We start from the raw sequence: 20,288 nt of genomic DNA, 5'->3' as shown, positions 1-20,288 counted from the left end.
GTACCAAAGAGCAAAGCAAATAACTTAGCCTCCGCTGTCTTCTGTCCACAGTATAATTTATATCCTAAATTGCTGCAAAATCAATGAAATTATAGTGATAACGTTAAAATGTAAAAGGGAACAGATACATGCCATACATGCTTTAAACGTAATTTATCTATATTTGGGTTGAGGTTATAAGGAACCCTTCTTGTGCAAGTCCGACTCGCACTTCACCGGTTTTTATTTGTCGCAAGTACGTCACGGCTTTAACGGCGAAGCCGGCCGCGTGGCGGTGACGCGTCGTAAAGGCAGCCATCTTGGCCACCATTTTGCTAAATAAATATGGCGCCCAGTGGGAGCTATCTTTTGGACATATTTTGCGTATCTTTATAAAGTTTGGTGCAACAAAATAGCATTTTTGCAAGTTTTACACTGAAAATTTCACGGGTTACAATGGAACGATCTTTATATAACCCTGCCATAAGTACTTGTTGACCGATAAGGCCCTTGCTCCAACTAACTTTATTTTTGGGATTTCTTTGATTTATTAGATCATTACAGTTTTAGAAACGAAATGACCTCCTTTGTCTGTTTATAGTTTTATTTTTCGTTTTATTTTCTTATAAAGTAGCAATCAAGATAACTTTATTACCAACCGCAAATTCAGTTTAATGATGCAAAGAAAAAACATACGACTGCAAAATACGTAAATGTTTATTTAGTTTTTTTTTAGGTTATGAGTAGATTACGAGTGCGTTAAACTTATTTAAAGCCATTTAAGATACAGAAAGTTCCTCAATAAATATATTCTAAACGTACAAGAACAAGTGTACAAACGCCGAGATATAAATTCGAGCGGGCGACCCACATTCATAGAAATGTAGCAGTTTTGTAAAACTTTTCTGAATTTATGTTTCCAATGGCTTGTTTTGATATATAGGGTGGAACCGCGTTTCTGCGCAACCGACACACCACTCATGCTATCGTGAAAACTCCTTCCTTTCCCTTTCATTACCTTAATCAAAAAATTGTAGTATCTATCGCTCATTTTTTTAATCATGTAATTGAAAATTATAATATTACAATATTAAAACTAAAAATAAACCTATAAATAAAATAAAAACACAAACTATAAATAAATAAATAAATAAATAAATATTATAGGACATTATTACACAAATTGACTAAGCCCCACGGTAAGCTCAAGAAAGCTTGTGTTGTGGGTACTCAGACAACGATATATATAATATACAAATACTTAAATACATAGAAAACAACCATGACTCAGGAACAAATATCTGTGCTCATCGCACAAATAAATGCCCTTACTGGGATTCGAACCCAGGACCGCGGCTTCACAGGCAGGGTCACTACCCACTAGGCCAGACCGGTCGTCAAACTACCACCGTCGGACTATAAAATATACTTACCTACAAAAACCAAACCAATTACAAAGAGAATACCCTTTCTAACAAGTCTGACTGCGGCATAGACCCCATGAAATTTACCGCCTTTTTCTACTGACAAGATTTGCTTGACCAAGTTTAAATATTATAGGTAATACTAGTGATGTGTCTACAAAATACATTGAAACTATTGAGCCCGTACCATGAGTCACTCACAGTGTCAAAACTGACATATACGCTATCGATAACGTAATTTACTTTCTATACATCTCGTTCGCACTAGTATGCGAGTACGAGCGAGATGTATAGAAAGTTAATTACGTTCTCGATGGCGTTTATGTGTCAGTGCCAAACTGATGGTGGCCGTACTGATATGTATTATCGTTACCAAAAATGGAAGTTAAGAGTAACAGGCCAATTCGAATGTAGACTGTTATCAGAATGACATCTAATTGTATTTGTACGTACATGTATTGGCGCCGCCGAGTATAACTAAATAACATGACTCAAATATCATTCTAATATCAGTGTAAGTACGTTCGAATGGTCCTGTAGGTATGTAAATAGTAAAATCCAATCTGAAATCAGACAACCATATGTAAAAAAGCTTTTACCAATAATTTCATTTTAGCGTTAAACTGTATAATCTCGTAACATTCGCTTCTGCTTCGTTCTGTAATTCGATTTAGTTGGAAATTTTTCACAAGCACAAATTCCAATGAATATTATTAGAGTCAGTTTAAAAAAGCGGCCAAGTGCGAGTCGGACTCGCCCATGAAGGGTTCCGTATTTAGGCGATTTATGACGTATTAAAAAAAAACTACTAGCTAGATCTCGTTCAAACCAATTTTCGGTGGAAGTTTACATGGTAATGTACATCATATATTTTTTTTTTGTTTTATCATTCTCTTATTTTAGAAGTTAGGGGGGGGGGGACACACATTTTACCACTTTGGAAGTGTCTCTCGCGCAAACGCATTCAGTTTAGAAAAAAATGATATTAGAAACCTCAATATCATTTTTGAAGACCTATCCATAGATACCCCACACGTACGGGTTTGATGAAAAAAAAATTTTTGAGTTTCAGTTCGAAGTATGGGGAACCCCAAAAATTTATTGTTTTTTTTTCTATTTTTGTGTGAAAATCTTAATGCGGTTCACAGAATACATCTACTTACCAAGTTTCAACAGTATAGTTCTTATAGTTTCGGAGAAAAGTGGCTGTGACATACAGACGGACAGACAGACGGACAGACAGACGGACAGACAGACGGACAGACAGACAGACATGACGAATCTATAAGGGTTCCGTTTTTTGCCATTTGGCTACGGAACCCTAAAAACATGCATTTTCGGTCCATTCTTTTTGCATTCGGACGGATTTTTATTGGTAAACGAGAGCGGAGAATTTATATTTTTTACATAATTTATCGGAGAAAGTTGTGTTTTTTTTTTAATAATTGTATCTGTCCATTAGGATAGTTTTGCCTAAAGAATAAGTAAAACATTTCAAGGTTAATTATTTATTAGCTGCACTTTCACATTAGTTTACTTTGATAACATACATTGTTTAGAGCACAAATAAATAAAAAAAATGCCGGAAAATCCGGTAGGGCGACATTATGTGGTAACTCTGATTGCCAAAAGTTGACGTTTGAATCCTATTTTTCAGGTGTACAATCGGGGACATTTTGCACGTTTTTTTCTTAGATTTTGCGTACCTAGTACAATCAATGAATCTTCAAAATATGTGAAAACGCAATATTGGCATTACTAGAATAGGTACATATTATAAAACAAAGTCGCTTCCCGCTGTCTGTCCCTATGTATGCTTAGATCCTTAAAACTACGCAACGGATTTTGATGCGGTTTTTTTTAGTAGATAGAGTGATTCAAGAGGAAGGTTTATGTATAACTTGTTAACCCGTGCGAAGCCGGGGCGGGTCGCTAATAAATAAATAAATAAAAAATGACTCGCTACCTACTAAGGCTACTAAGCTCGTGTGTCGCAAAGGCTCGTGTAACAAGTCGTGTGAGTGCGACACGTACGTAATATTCGATCGGCACAAAGGCTGCGACGTGGAGTGTCGGCTAAATGCAATAATCCCGACTAGTGCTGTACTGGTGCAGACTCGAGTCTAGAGAAATAGACTGAGACTCGTTAAGCTACAAACTTTTGAAATATAAAATTGAGTCGTTTTATTCAAGTCTGCAAGTGACGGTCAACAACATCACTTTTGACACGCTTTTGCTATATTTTAACTATACGATATAAATAAAGACATATATGAATAGGAGGGTCCACAAAGAACGAGCGGCCTCGCGAGGAATATGCCTCGCGAAGCAGCTCGGTCTGTGTAGACGTGCCTCGGGCGAAGCAACCGGACTCGTGCCTCGGGCGAGGCATGTGTCCACAGACCGAGCTGCTTCGCGCGGAAATTTCCTCGGGAGGCAACACGTTCTGTGTGGACCTGCCAAATAGCATCCATAACTCAGGAACGAATTGTGATAACACACAAATCAAACCCATAACCTCCTGCTTCGTAGTCAAGTCACTACCGACCGCCTAAGAAGCCCTTAATAATAGATGTAGAATTGACTAAGACTCTTAAGACTCATAAGACTCGATATTTTACCATCTCTAATCCGACCTGCTTGCTTCTACGGCACTGCTGAGTAATTTAATATTGAACTAGGAGCAGAATCCAGATCTCAAAAAATCTGATACGTTCATAACTTTAATATAAATACTTCAGAATATTGGACATTTTGTAAAACAAACTATTACCGACATTCTAAATTGTCCAAAAAGTCCTCACGCTAACTGGCTAATTATTCAAAAAAAAGTTAGAACCAAAAGCATTTAATTGTCCACCATAGGTAATATATATAGGTAATATACATAAAAGTACAGGTCCCTTAAACATCATCATTTTATCACTATGTTGTGCCGCATACAATTTTAAATAGAATGCCTAATAGGCTAGATGACAAATTTTCATTTATGGTATCAATCAATCAGGTTTGTTTTTAGGATCAAATGTCTACATGGGACCCATTGCATTAATGCAAAACAAAAGTCAAAAATGATAGTTAAAGTCCGACAGTCGTACTTCACTCGCGAAACGCCCCTAACAAATCGCTATGTGAACGTGACGTCAAGGTCACTGAGATCGCATCTTGAAGCATACTTCATAAACACAAGAAGAAAATTGCATTTTTGTCGGTGAAATATTGCGTTTATGTATAATATATAGTTGCTACACGATCTTTTTTTGGATAAAATCTGAGGAATCGAATAGTATCTTTACTTGTTTCGTTTTTGATAGTTAAAAAAACTTAAATTTTTAAACTTTCAGGTGCTGTATTTTTGTATTATGTGATTTTGTTATAAAATTCAACATGTGTCATCATCCTTATTTTTTTCTTCGACTTTTCATACGTACGCAACTCACCATCCTAGTAAGTAGATCAGACTTTCAGATCGCGATGTTCATTGTTGTGAATGTCAGTTGCGACCTCGCTCGGTTGACGTGTGAACTGACGTGATGCCTCGATATTGTCGCGAAGTGCCGTCACGAGTTGACGAACACAACGGCTGACGTGTTTGAGCGGGCAAAGCTTTGCCGAGGCTTTATAGGAATAGTTTATAATGTTACTATATAGCGACCCGCCCCGGTTTCGCACGGGTTAATAAATTATACATAAACCTTCCTCTTGAATCACTCTATCTATTTAAAAAACCGCATCAAAATCCGATCCGATATATAAGTGTTTATTATATATACCCGTGTATTATATTTATCGTCGTCTAGTAGTACCTATCTATAACACAAGCCTTATTGAGCTTACTGTGAGACTAGGTCGATTTGTGTAAGATTATAAGTATAAATATTTATTTTAGGCAACTCGTTTGAACCGGGTCCAATTAAGTATAAGAAAATCCAGCAAAGTCAACAGAAATTCAATTAACCCAAAGTATGCGTAATTCAACATTTCTTCATCTTACAGAAAATGTGAGCCGGGATTGCAACCCCACAAGGCAGTTGAACAATAAACGTACTCGTACAATGTTGTATGATAAATGTGAGAACTCCACGGCAAACAACGCCATGTCTTGCGACACGAAGTAAACATGGGTATTCACAAATAAAACTTGTGATTATTACATTACAACAATTTTGCGGTGGTACTACAGTCTTACAGAGAATAGATAATAAATAGTACAGAATTCTAACTAGAGATGCCCCGAATAGTGGATTTGGCCGAATACCGAATGCCGAATATTCTGCCCCTCTCTCGGCCGAATACCGAATATTCGGCGACCGAATATTCGGCATGATGTGCAAACATTTTGAGTCACAATTATTATGAAAACTGATCGCTAACAAAGCTCAACGTTAGATGACGTTAGCTAAGATATATTTTTGTTGAACAGCATTAATGAATAGAGTCAAACAAAACAGACTCATGAAAAAATAAAATGTTTTTTAATCAACAAATGCTCAAAAAAGGGTCTTCGTATTTAACAACCTTCCAAGAGTTCCAAGAACACATTCTAAATACATATACCTACATAGTTTTTGGTTATTTTTATTGTGCAATTTTTCTTTATAAGTAGGTGTAACAGATATTCGGTATTCGGCCGAATAGTAGGCAACATTCGGCCGAATACCGAATATTCGGCAAAGTGGCCGAATAGGCCGAATACCGAATAGTTGCCGAATATTCGTGGCATCTCTAATTCTAACTGGGACGTTTCAAATCATGACATGTTCTCATTCTTATAAATTTACAAAATAACAGCAGCAGCGAGCTCAGCATGGTTCCATGTTTATGGACTATCACTATGCCCGTCACTTTCGCACTTACATACTTGTTAGAATGTGACAGGCATGGTGACCAACGATAAAAAGGCGACCGTGCTACTAGGGCAGGGAAGTAAAGGGGAAGGTAGCAGTCCCGAACAGATTAAATGGCAAAACACTGTATTTTTAGTCTCTCTCTAGGTATATAGGTAACAGAGTTGTGCCTTTCTCGAGAACGTTCTCCTTGCTGCGAAAATGTTCTCGCTCGATAATATTTCCCATGCATGGTAAATTAAGAACGTTTTCGAGAACGGCACGACTATAATAGTTATAAACCGTATTATTTAAACATACCTACCTTATATAATGAATAACAGGACCTCAACTGAGCTGATACATTGATACGTCAAGCAAATTTTATTTATGTTATTATTTACACTTTTAAAAACAGACAGTTCACACTACCGGTGTCCTGAAAGCTCGTGAATTTAAAGCTAGCCTGAAGCGGTCGATTCTCCTACTAGTCAAATCAGTTTCTTTTTTAGAACTGTCAAAACCATTTGCTAATATGGAATTTATATGAAATACTAGCTGTTGCCCGCGACTTCGTACGCGTGGATTTGTATATTGGTGGTTATAAATTCTACATTAGCTTAGAACATTACGCAGCAAAAGATAGCAGTAGGGACGGTTAATCATTTGTTAATTATTATACAACGCATGAGATTTGTCTTTCACTACCTGGCTACGAAGTTTCAAGCCCCTAACTGAATAAAATTGTTCTCGATAATCTCGATATAATCTCTCTCAACCCCCAGAAGATTTTCAAGTCCCCTATTTAATAAAACCTACTACCTAACTACCTATTTACGAAGTTTGAAGTTCCTAGCTTTAAATAAAATTTGAACCGTCTACCAACTCTCATCTCAACCCCTGTTTAAACTTTTAGGGGATGAATTTTTAAAAACGCTGAAATTACTTTTCTTGTATTGTAATAATATGCCTTTATACAACGATTCAAGTCCCGCACTCCGATAAATATTTGGGTTCCATACAAATTTTCGACCCCCTTCACCACCTTGGGGGATGAATTATCAAAAACTCTGAAATTAGTTTTCTTTTCTCTTAATAAAATACCTTTTTACGAAGCTTCAAGTTCCTAGCTTTAAATAAAATTATAACCTATACAATCTTTCAACCCCTTTTTAACCCTGTTATGGGATGAATTTTTAAAAACGCTGAAATAAGTTTTCTTGTGTTCTAATACTATGGCTTTATACAAAGATTTAAGTCTCGCACTCTCAAAAATATTTGATCTCCATACAAACTTTCAACCTCTTTTTCACCTCCTCGGGGGATGAATTTTTAAAAACGCTGAATAGGTTTTTTTGTTTTTTAATAAAATAACTTTTTACGAAGTTTCAAGTTCCTAGCTTTAAATAAAATTTGATCCCTATACAAACTTTCAACCCCTTTTGGACCCTTATAGGGTATGAATTTTTAAAAACGCTGAAATTACTTTTCTCGAATTCTAATAATATGTCATTATACAAAGATTCAAGTCCCGTACTTACAAAAAATATTGACCTCCATACAAATTTTCAACCCCTTTTTCACCACCTTAAATGTTGAATTTTGAAAAACGCTAACAATAGTTTTCTTCTCTTTTAATGAAATAACTTTTTACGAAGTTACAAATTCGTAGGTTAAAATAAAATATAAACCCTATACAATCTTTCAACCCCTTTTTAACCCTTTTAAGGGATGAACTTTTGAAAACGCTGAAATTACTTTTCTTGGGAATTAATAATATGGCTTTATACAAAGACTCAAGTCCTGCAATCTAAAAAATATTTGATCTCCGTACAAACTTTTAACCCCTTTTTCACCAACTCGGGGGATGAATTTTTAAAAACACTGAAATTTGTTTTGTTGTTTTTTAATTTAATACCTTTTTGCGAAGTTTCAAGGTCTTAGCTTAAAATAAAATTTGCACCCCAAGACAAAGTTTCATCCCCTTTTTTACCCCCTTAGGCGTAGAATTTCCTAAAACGTCGCAATTCCTTTTTTCTGCAATCGGCTATTATGCCTTTCTAAAAAGTTTCAAAGCATTTGTAATGGATTCAAACTTTCAACCCCTTTTTAACCCTGTTAGGGGATGAATTTTTAAAAACGCTGAAATTACTTTTCCTGTCTTATAATAATTTACCCATATACAAAGTTTAAAGTCACATACTCACAAAAATATTTGATCTCCATACAAACTTTCAACCCCTTTTTCACCACCTTGGGGGATGAATTTTCGAAAACGCTGAAATTAGTTTTATTTTTTTAATATAATACATTTTTACAGAGTTTCAAATTCCTAGCTTAAAATAAATCTTGAACCCCATACAACCTTTCATCCCCTTTTTAACCCTTTTAAGGGATGAATTTTTAAAAACGCTGAAATAGCTTTTCTTGAGTTTTAATAATATGGCTTTATACAAAGACTCAAGTCCCGCAATCTAAAAAATATTTGATCTCCGTACAAACTTTTAACCCCTTTTTCACCAACTCGGGGGATGAATTTTTAAAAACGCTGAAATTAGTTTTCTTGTTTTTTAATTTAATACCTTTTTGCAAAGTTTCAAGGTCCTAGCTTAAAATAAAATTTGCACCCCAAGACAAAGTTTCATCCCCTTTTTTACCCCCTTAGGGGTTGAATTTCCTAAAACGTCGCAATTACTTTTTTTTGTAATCGGCTATTATGCCTTTCTAAGAAGTTTCAAAGCATTTGTAATGGATTCAAACTTTCAACCCCTTTTTAACCCTGTTAGGGGATGAATTTTCAAAAACTCTGAAATTACTTTTCCTGTCTTATAATAATATACCCATATACAAAGTTTAAAGTCACACACTCACAAAAATATTTGATCTCCATACAAACTTTCAACCCCTTTTTCACCACCTTGGGGGATGAATTTTCGAAAACGCTGAAATTAGTTTTATTTTTTAATATAATACATTTTTACAGAGTTTCAAATTCCTAGCTTAAAATAAATCTTGAACCCCATACAACCTTTCATCCCCTTATTAACCCTTTTAAGGGATGAATTTTTAAAAACGCTGAAATAGCTTTTCTTGAGTTTTAATAATATGGCTTTATACAAAGACTCAAGTCCCGCAATCTAAAAAAATATTTGATCTCCGTACAAACTTTTAACCCCTTTTTCACCAACTCGGGGGATGAATTTTTAAAAACGCTGAAATTAGTTTTCTTGTTTTTTAATTTAATACCTTTTTGCAAAGTTTCAAGGTCCTAGCTTAAAATAAAATTTGCACCCCAAGACAAAGTTTCATCCCCTTTTTTACCCCCTTAGGGGTTGAATTTCCTAAAACGTCGCAATTACTTTTTTTTGTAATCGGCTATTATGCCTTTCTAAGAAGTTTCAAAGCATTTGTAATGGATTCAAACTTTCAACCCCTTTTTAACCCTGTTAGGGGATGAATTTTCAAAAACGCTGAAATTACTTTTCCTGTCTTATAATAATATACCCATATACAAAGTTTAAAGTCACACACTCACAAAAATATTTGATCTCCATACAAACTTTCAACCCCTTTTTCACCACCTTGGGGGATGAATTTTCGAAAACGCTGAAATTAGTTTTCTTATTTTTTAATATAATACACTTTTACAAAGTTTCAATTTCCTAGCTTAAAATAAATCTTGAACCCCATACAACCTTTCATCCCCTTTTTAACCCTTTTAAGGGATGAATTTTTAAAAACGCTGAAATTACTTTTCTTGTGTTTTAATAATATGGCTTTATACAAAGACTCAAGTCCCGCACTCTCAATAATATTTGATCTCCGTACAAACTTTCAACCCCTTTTTCACCACCTCGGGGGATGAATGTTTAAAAACGCTGAAATTAGTTTTCTTGTTTTTTAATTTAATACCTTTTTGCAAAGTTTCAAGGTCCTAGCTTAAAATAAAATTTGCACCCCAAGACAAAGTTTCATCCCCTTTTTTACCCCCTTAGGGTTTGAATTTCCTAAAACGTCGCAATTACTTTTTTTTGTAATCGGCTATTATGCCTTTCTAAGAAGTTTCAAAGCATTTGTAATGGATTCAAACTTTCAACCCCTTTTTAACCCTGTTAGGGGATGAATTTTCAAAAACGCTGAAATTACTTTTCCTGTCTTATAATAATATACCCATATACAAAGTTTAAAGTCACACACTCACAAAAATATTTGATCTCCATACAAACTTTCAACCCCTTTTTCACCACCTTGGGGGATGAATTTTCGAAAACGCTGAAATTAGTTTTCTTGTTTTTTAATGTAATACATTTTCACAAAGTTTCAAATTTCTAGCTTAAACTAAAACTTGAACCCCATACAACCTTTCATCCCCTTTTTAACCCCCTTAGGGGTTGAATTTTTCAAAATCGCTTCTTATCTCTTGTACACTTTACAAATGCAACCTAGTGTGCAAATTTCAACTTTCTAGCTTTTGTAGTTTCGGCTCTGCGTTGATGAATCAGTCAGTCAGTCAGTCAGTCAGTCAGTCAGTCAGGACACTTGCATTTATATATATAGATTACATCGAGACGTCACAGTCAACTGAGTCAACTCACCTACTTTTATTATATTTCTAACCGATTTATTCAATATAACTTGTGTTTAAAAATAACTGCTATCTATGTTACTCTAATAATTATTTGGTGCTTTATTTCATGCATGGTGTAAAATAATTCATTTTAAATGCAGTATAATACCCTATTGTTCCATTTTCCATTAAATTTCAAATAATACTACTCGGAATTTCTGGCAATTATCGGGAATCAAATCGGATAATCCCTTAATATAAGGCACATTACTATTATGTGACGTCACGATAACGCAATAGCTCATTATATGCCAATGATTGGATTAGTGTATTGAATGGCTGCCTCACGTCTCGGAATTGACCATATACGTATTATGGCTGATGAGACCACTTATGGCCTTTAACGCCAAAAGGCGACGTGCGTTATGCTTATGTAAGTGTGATGGCGTAGGCAGATACACTGTCAAAGCATTCATGCTGTCCATCGCAATCCAACGCGGCAACGCAGAGAGCGTGATGGGCACCTTTGCGTCGGGGGCAGCCCGGGACGGGTTTTAGTAGGTAGTTATTTTTTAAATATATATAGTTTGTATTTATATTTAAGTTCCTATAATGAATAAACTAGATTCATGCTTTTAAATAAGGCATAAGCATGTACATTAAATAATCATCCAAGGTTACTTGGACAGCGTTTGTTATTAAAGTTAAAAGTATTTTTGGCAACTCACATAAGAATTTAAGAGTTCTTAGCGTTCAAATGGTTAAATAACTGTGTGGCTACCACCAGTTTGGCACTGATATAAACGCATCTCGCTCGTACTCGCATATTAGTGTATAGAAAGCAAGTCACTTTCGTCGCTTAAATATATACTAGCGACCCGCCCCGGCTTCAATCACTCTCTTCTTCTTCTTCTTCTACCTAGCGTTATCCCGGCCTTTGCCAGGGTCCGCTTTCCTACTTGCTTTCCTCCACTTTGCGCGATCCTGAGCGTCGTCTCGTGTGAGCCCGTTCACGCTCATATCTGCTTTCACGACATCGAGCCATCGCTTTTTTGGTCTGCCCTTGGGTCGGGGGACGTCAAGGGCTAGTTTAAGGCATATGTTTCCTACGTAGTCAGCTGGCCTGCGACAAACGTGGCCGAACCACCGGAGGCGACATTCTTGGAGCTTCTCTGCTACGTCACGGACTGCGAGGCTGCCACGGATGTACTCGTTACGGATGCGGTCAGCGCACGTAACGCCGCACATCCACCGCAGCATCTTCATCTCTGTAACGTGAAGCTCCTGAACGTGCCTTCCAAGAACCGGCCACGTCTCGGCGCCATAAAGTAGGACTGGACGGATAATACACTTATACACTAGCCCTTTGAGTCTAAGCGGTATTCTGCGATCGCAGATGACTCCTGTGACCTCCCGCCATTTAGACCAAGCCGCGCTTATTCGGGCCCGGATGTCGTGATCAATGATCCCGGACTCATGCAGTACTGATCCCAGGTACTTAAACTTGTCCGTTTTCACGGCAGGTTCGTTCCCTATATTGATGGGAGTGGAATCCGTACTTCCGCAGGCCATGTATTCGGTCTTCGCGACATTTAGCTTCAGACCTCCATTTTCTAGCAACCCCTTCCACTGGTTCACCTTTCGCTCTAATACCTGCTTGTCCTCGTCTGTCAGTGCGATGTGAATCACTCAGTATCTTTTGAATCACTCTATCTATTAAAAAATAAAACAACGGGTTGCACTCAGGAAGTGCCGGCAGAAGTGAAAACTCAATGACTAGTGCAAAATGCACTATGTATAATTGAGGTTAACGCCATCTAGCGTTAGCGTTAATTACTTGAAACCCCTAAGCACATCACTGTTAGTAATCGAGTTATATTAATACCAGTTAGAGCGAAACTCACTAGACGGCATTCAAATCAATAAAGAAAAACTCAATTACATTACATGTAACAGTTTTTCATGTAATGTCATTGAGTTTTTATTTATTGATTTAAATGCCATCTAAATGAGTGGCCATCTAAATCTTACGGTCACGTGATCGTCTTACGCGTATGTAGTGATAGTGATAGGTATATACGGTACCATTGATCTTCTTAGCTTAAGCCAGCATCACGCGCCGCTGGCGTAACAACTAATTATCGAATAATTTGCCTCAAAGCCAATTAAGGTACAATATGGCTCGATGATCAGCACACAATAACAGCTGTGATATTCATTAAACAATACAACTTGAAGCTTTGCTTCTAATTGGAACTCTCATTGTTTGTCTCAAATACACAAATTGTACAAATACCTTTTGATAGATAATACAATTTCTATGAGTTTCTATAAATAATGTAGGTGCTTGTAAATATTAAATATTAAGAGACAATCTTACATAATTTGACCTAGTCTCACAATTAGCTCAAATATTATATATATTGTTAAATACCTAAATATTTAAAAAACATCGACAAGTAAGCAACAAGATTTAGGGACATACATCTGTGATAAACACATGCCCTTACCAGGATACGAACCCGGGACTGTTAAATCCTCCCGATGTCAATGAAAGCCCCTATTTCAGGCCAGTTGTTGAGAAATGTGTCCAGCACAGCTACCACCAGGTTGGCACTGACACAAACGCTAGCGTGAACGTAACTTACTTTCTTGGACGTATCTTGCTCTTACTGGCATATTAGTGCGAGCGAGATGTGTACAAAGTAAATTACGTATTTTTCTTAGACGTTAGCGAATATGTCAGTTTTGACACTGTCAGTGAATCATGGCACGGGTCGTCCCGCCATATTCTCTCACGTTGACCTCGCCGTTGCGACAAAATTTGATTTATTCCCTAGTTGTACCTACCTATAATAATTTGCTTAAAAGCTATGCTTTTTTCGACGGCGGAGTAATCGCTAGCCCTGTTGAAGTGAAAACTTCTTTAGCGGCGCTGTGCACTTTTTAAGGTGGGGAAAAATTTTTAAATTCGAGACAGCGTAAGACGATCACGTGGCCGTAAGATTTAGATGGCCACTCATAGATGGCATTTAAATCAATAAAGAAAAACTCGATGACATTACATGAAAAACTGTTTCATGTAATGTCATTGAGTTTTTCTTTATAGATTTAAATGCCATCTAGTGAGTTTCGCCCTAACTGGTATTAATATAACTCGAGTACCTACTAACAGTGATGTGCTTAGGGGTTTCAAGTAATTAACGCTAACGCTAGATGGCGTTAACCTCAATTATACATAATGCATTTTGCACTACTCATTGAGTTTTCACTTCTGCCGGCACTCCCTGAGTGCAACCCGTTGTGTTTTTCTGAACCATCCTTTTGATTTTCTCATACAACGCGTTCCTTTTTACTTGGCCGAGATATTTTTGGGCTTACCGCCTCTTATCTATCCTTCTAAAAATGAGTTAGGTTTTTTTATTAATATAATATTTTCCTCGTAATTTTTGTTAAAACAGTTATAAGAATGTTATGATGGGCCAAAAGTTTCCATCCGGGTGTTCCAGCACGCTCGGCTAAAACATTTGATTGACTAACTTTCATTCTAGCAAGAGATCTAAGGTCCACCACCTTGCATTTTGGAGACAAAGCAAACCGCTTGGAACAGGTGTTCCTAGGGGTGATCTGAGCTGATTTACCCCAGTTGCCGAGAGGTCCCCCCCAGCAGGTGGGCAGGGGAGGGGGGGCAAAAGTGCCTCCGGCGCGCATCACTCTAAATTTTATATCTGCATACATCTAGCAACTATATCAAGTTTGGTGTCTTTTTCGTATAATTCGAGGATGGAGAATTCATTTCTGTGACTAAACTTTCACTCACCCATACAAAAAAATCGAGAAATTCAAAATTCAAAAAAAATCTTTACACTTTTTTTTGAAAATCCTCTACAAAATTAAAACTACGAGGATTTGCTCTACAAAAAAAATACCTGTCAATAGCCTAGTTATCCTTATATATAGAATAGTAAACTTCTCAATCATTTTTCTTTTATAACTCTGTAAAAAAAAATATTTATGTCGCGCGGCGTACCTGCATTGTAAGAGCAGTATGCAGCTTTTAGGATTTTTAAGTATGTTTTGATGGTTTCTTATAAGTTATTATGCTTCTTTTTGTAGATTACAATAATATATTACTTCTGGACGTGATATATATGCAAATATAAATGAAATATATAAATAATAATAATAAGTGGCAGCACAATTCCAACAAGCCCTCGAGCTTGGTTCTCTCCCACCTTCCTTAACAACTGGTGTCACCTTCCTGCTCTTCAAGTCCGGTAGTACCACGGAAGCAAAAAACTACAGACCCATCACATGCTTGCCTACACTCTACAAGCTCCTTACATCCATTTTGAGAGCAAAAATCAATGCCCACATTGTCGCAAACAATATTTTGGCTTCCGCTCAAAATGGATGTAGGGTTGGGTCCCGTGGTACTAAAGAGCTCCTCCTCATAGACATGACCATATGCCAACAAATCCGGCGGAACAAGGGGGCCCTCTCAGCCGCTTGGATTGACTATAAGAAGGCCTATGATTCGGTGCCTCATTCATGGCTGGGGAGGGACTTAGAGCTGTATAAAGTTGATGCAGCTTTGAGAGCCTTCCTAAGCGCGTGTATGAGGCAGTGGACCACAGTCCTTCGTCAACCAGGAGGCGGGGATGACCGCTCTGGCCCGCAGGATTTTATAAGGATTGAGCGAGGAATCTTTCAGGGTGATAGTCTGAGTCCCCTGTGGTTCTGCCTAGCTCTGAATCTCCTCATGAACCTCACCCTGCTGAAAGATTTAGGACTAGGTTGCCGGCTTCGGAGAGAGGGTGAAGTCATTTCTCACCTTTTGTACATGGATGACCTCAAATTATTTACACAAAATAGCCAAGACTTGTTGAACCTACTGAAAACTACCGAAGTCTTCAGTAGTGCCATCAACATGGAGTTTGGTGTCGATAAATGTACGGTTATACATGTAGAGCGGGGGAGGGTTGTAAATTCAACAAATTTACAACTCTCTGAGACAATGGCTTTCAGATCTATCTCTAAATCAGAAACCTATAAATACCTTGGTATGTCGCAGTCGTTGGGTATTGAGGACGAGGGTATTAGACGGTCGGTGAAGGAGCGCTTTTTCAGTCGGCTCACAAAAGTCCTTAACAGTTTTTTGTCAGGAGGCAACAAAGTGCGCGCCTTCAACGCCTGGGTAATGCCCCTACTCACATACTCCTTTGGCATACTAAGGTGGACTCAGACCGAACTGGACGCCCTAGATCGGAGGGTCCGATCACTGCTCACCATGCATCGCATGCTACACCCACGCTCGTCAGTTATGAGATTGTACATCCCACGGAAGTGTGGAGGCCGAGGCTTCCTAAACGCCAAGGATCTCCACAACCGCCAGGTGTACAATCTCAGGAATTATTTCCTTAACAACGAGTGTGGGATGCATTGTGTTGTGGTGGCAGTAGACAGGAACCTCACCCCGCTCTCCTTGGCAAACGAGAACTGGCGCAAACCTGTGGTACTAAGTACTGCGGATCGCAAGGCGGCATGGGAGAGTAAGGTGCTACACGGTCGGTTCTACAAGGCCCTCACGGGACCCGATGTGGACCTGCTCGGGTCGGTGAACTGGTTACGATTCGGGGACCTCTTCGGAGAAACCGAGGGTTTTGCCTGTGCAATTGCGGACGAAGTAATGATGACGAACAACTATCGGAAATATATCCTGAAGGACGGTACGGTCGACATTTGTGGGGCATGCCGCCGTCCCGGAGAGTCACTCAGGCATATCATTTCCGGTTGTTCTCATCTTGCTAACGGCGAGTACTTGCACAGACATAATCTGTGCAAGCTCGTAGCCAGGATTATTCACCAGCAACTTGCTTTTCTATATGGTCTTGTGGACCGCGAAGTACCGTACTACAAGTATTTACCTGCGCCTGTTGTCGAGAATGGTCGTGCCACGCTCTATTGGGATCGATCTATCCTCACTGACAGGACTATTGTAGCCAATAAGCCTGACATTGTGATAATAGATCGATCGCAATGTCGGGCCGTGCTCGTTGACATCACCATCCCCCATGATGAGAATCTCGTGAAGGCCGAGAAGGACAAGTCCAGTAAGTACTTGGCTCACGAGATAACCGCCATGTGGGATGTTGATTCGACGATCATTGTCCCGATAGTCGTTTCAGTGAACGGTCTAATAGCGAAGAGTCTCGACCAACATCTTGAGAGACTCTCGCTAGGTGGTTGGATCAAGGGCCAGAAGGCGCCAGATGCAGAAGGCGGTGATCTTGGAAACGGCGCGGATAGTCCGCCAGTTCCTCTCTCTGCGGCCCTGACCACCGGCAGCTTGGGCCTTGCCCCGCTGCTGGCGGCACCCTAGGTTAGGTTTTTTATAATGTGTTTATATGTATTTTTTATTGTTTTGTAAGTGTTTTTATATTTTACTTTTATATTCATATTATAAAAAACCTAACTTAAGATGAAAGATAAATAAAGTGAATAATAATAAAATGCTTTATTGCAGACTACAGAAGAAATGTTACAAAAGTATGAACAGGTACAAAAATGTAGGTAACAACCTTCAGATAGTGAGACGGCGGAAAAGATTCAAGTTAACGGAAGTTAAATAAAGATGTTGGGAACTAATACCAACGGTCCCTGAGCGCGAGCGCCGCTGCACTGCACCGCATTCACCTCCGTTTAGATACCTACACTACACGCAAATTTAGTATAATTTTTATGTATACATAGATAAGTATCTCAAAAGACGTAGAAGATAAAAGGTCACAATAACTAAATAAAAAATTGATCTGTCGTGAAACTATCCAGTAGGTAGACAACTCATTCTGCATAGGATAATCCAATATTCAGTTATATCGTACTTATTGTAAATTCCTTTATTGTTTTAAATATTTACTTTCTGTACCTACTTGCGTTATGCTGAATAATGTTTTGGAGTAAATGCGTGTCTAAACTAAATGCGTGTAGGTATACCTACTTCAGCACGGTCCGCCGTGCGACACAAAACATTTTTTTAAATACAATTATTAGTTAAAAATGGTTGATAAGTTTATTATTCTATATAGTAGAATAACTGGGCTATTCACATGTATTTTTTTTTTAGAGCAGATCCTCATAGTTTTAATTATGTAGAGGATTTTCAAAAAAAAAAGTGTAAAGATTTTTTTTGAATTTTGAATTTCTCGATTTTTTTGTATGGGTGAGTGAAAGTTTAGTCACAGAAATGAATTCTCCATCCTCAAATTATACGAAAAAGACACCAAACTTGATATAGTTGCTAGATGTATGCAGATATAAAATTTAGAGTGAGGCGCGCCGGAGGCACTTTTCCCCCCCTCCCCTGCCCACCTGCTGGGGGGGACCTCTCGGCAACCGGGCGAAATTAGCTCAGATCACCCCCAGGAACACCTGTTCCAAGCGGTTTGCTTTGTCTCCAAAATGCAAGGTCCCCTTAGAAAACGGGATCTTAGATCTAGTACTATTCTGAGATGTTCTATGAAATTACTTCAAAAGTCGAAGTTTTCGCGCTGTGATTTTAGCTCCAACTCATCCCTCCATGGATCGAAACTCCATTATATACCTTCAGGCTGTTACGTTAGGTAGTTCATACTGTACAACTTTTAATATGGGACCGAATAGACGAGAAAAAACGTCATAAATGTACGCCCTAGCTATGTTTCTGTAGAATAGAATATAATAGAAAAGAATAGAATATAATTTAATCGTAAGCACAAACAAACAAGACAATACATAATATAAAAGAAAAACACAAAATAAGATTAAAATGCCACGAAATGGCCTCATCTCAGCATGTTGCTGGTGGCTTCCAGCGCTGGTCTTCCGATGAGACCATCAAGTGAGAAGAATCACGGAGGGTAACAGACAAGACTTTAGATTTACTGAATGCTAAGGCATATTTTATGTCAACCGACATTTTACAGTTATACATATTTTACATTTTATTGTTTTTATTATTTATTGTTTTTGGATGGTTCGACGTTTATGCCATTATTATTTCTTCCTATTCGCGATTCTGCACAATATGAATTCTACACAGCTGAATTTTATCACATGCGTCGAACAATCCTTGTTTTTGTACCTTATATATTATGAATAAATTATCATTCTTAGCGATAAAAGACAGCAGGTAATACAATTTTACAATTATTTTCATTGACTGCAATCATAAATGAGGCCTCGCAGTGCAGTTGTAACTCATTTCTGGCGCACAGACGCACGTGCCAAGAGAAATAAAAGTAAAACGCACGACCGACGCGAACGCTTTTCATTTTTATTAGATCAGCGGGATGTGCCGACACGAGCGTGAAAAATGGGAATATCAAAACATTTCTAGTGCGGTTTGTTATGCTTGATGATGCTTTGTTTTTAGGGTTCCGTACCCAAAGGGTAAAAAACGGGACCTTGACTAACTAAAGACTTCGCTGTCCGTCCGTCCATCCGTCCGTCTGTCACCAGGCTGTATCAGTTGAAATCTTCAAAAATGATGTAGGTATCTCTGTTGCCGCTATAACAACAAATAAGTACTAAAAATAAAATAAAATAAAATAAATATTTAAGGGGGGCTCCCATACAACAAACACGATTTTTTCCGGTGCGGAACCCTCCGTCCGCGAGTCCGACTCGCACTTGGCCGGTATTTTTTTTATAAAGATACCTCTACGTTAAATTAAGTTTATCAAAATTCCTTGTAAATAAGTTCTAACAATTTCCAATACGTACCTATGTAATGTACAACTTACAATCCAGTCCAGAAAATCCACAATACACCGGGACGGGAATGCTTGACTTTCGCAAGGGTGCTAGTAAGTGCCGCTGTGGTGCCGCTGGAGGAATGCAATTAGTAGTGCAGTTCGAGCGCGGTTGCGGAGAAATATCACTAGAATGCGAGTGCACAAAGTAACAATATTAAGGCCAGGAATGAAGGTTAAGTCGGTCAGTTTGGAAGTTAATTGTATTTTTATCAAGGATTGGAAAGCAGTGACAAAATGACAAAATTATATTTCATAATTTTTTTGGGTTTTTTATTGCAAGAAGTCTTGGCTTTTGATATTCATTAATCGTTAATTAACATGATTTAGGTTGATTTGAACAATTGACATTTATGTTATAAAATATATAGCTATTTACTACGTATAACAACACAATTTACAGCGTACCAATCTGAACAATGATACATATATTTATGAAACAAAAGGATTATTTTGAAACTAATTACATTATCTAAACAAGTAAAAATCTGGTTAAGTACAATAAAGTTTATTAAAATTCATAGTATAATCAAACGGGTGAAAGTTAGAATATTTCCGATTTACAAGCCCCCGTGATCAAAAGTTAGGACTAACAAGAATAGACGCCAGCAATTAATTAATTCGCGGCCGGTCCCGCAATCTACCGTTTCTCCCTAGAGCATGGTGACAAAACAACGTGTTTCATCTAAATTTAAACCCT

General features: G+C 37.8%; 2 protein-coding genes across 4 annotated transcripts in view; one reads left to right on the top strand and one right to left on the bottom strand.

Annotated features, from left to right (window-relative positions):
• LOC134647398 (zwei Ig domain protein zig-8-like) overlaps positions 1-20,288 on the top strand; it is a 539,358-nt gene that overhangs the window by 487,854 nt on the left and 31,216 nt on the right. The window lies entirely within an intron of this gene.
• On the bottom strand, positions 11,707-12,456 carry LOC134647679 (uncharacterized). The gene has a single exon (XM_063502034.1). The coding sequence runs from the start codon at positions 12,366-12,368 to the stop codon at positions 11,712-11,714; it is 657 nt and encodes a 218-aa protein (XP_063358104.1). The 5' UTR covers positions 12,369-12,456; the 3' UTR covers positions 11,707-11,711.

Source organism: Cydia amplana, chromosome 4, assembly GCF_948474715.1.
Source record: "Cydia amplana chromosome 4, ilCydAmpl1.1, whole genome shotgun sequence".
Lineage (NCBI taxonomy): Eukaryota > Metazoa > Arthropoda > Insecta > Lepidoptera > Tortricidae > Cydia > Cydia amplana.
Note: the sequence above shows the minus strand (reverse complement) of the source record. Positions and strands in the feature narration are given on the sequence as shown.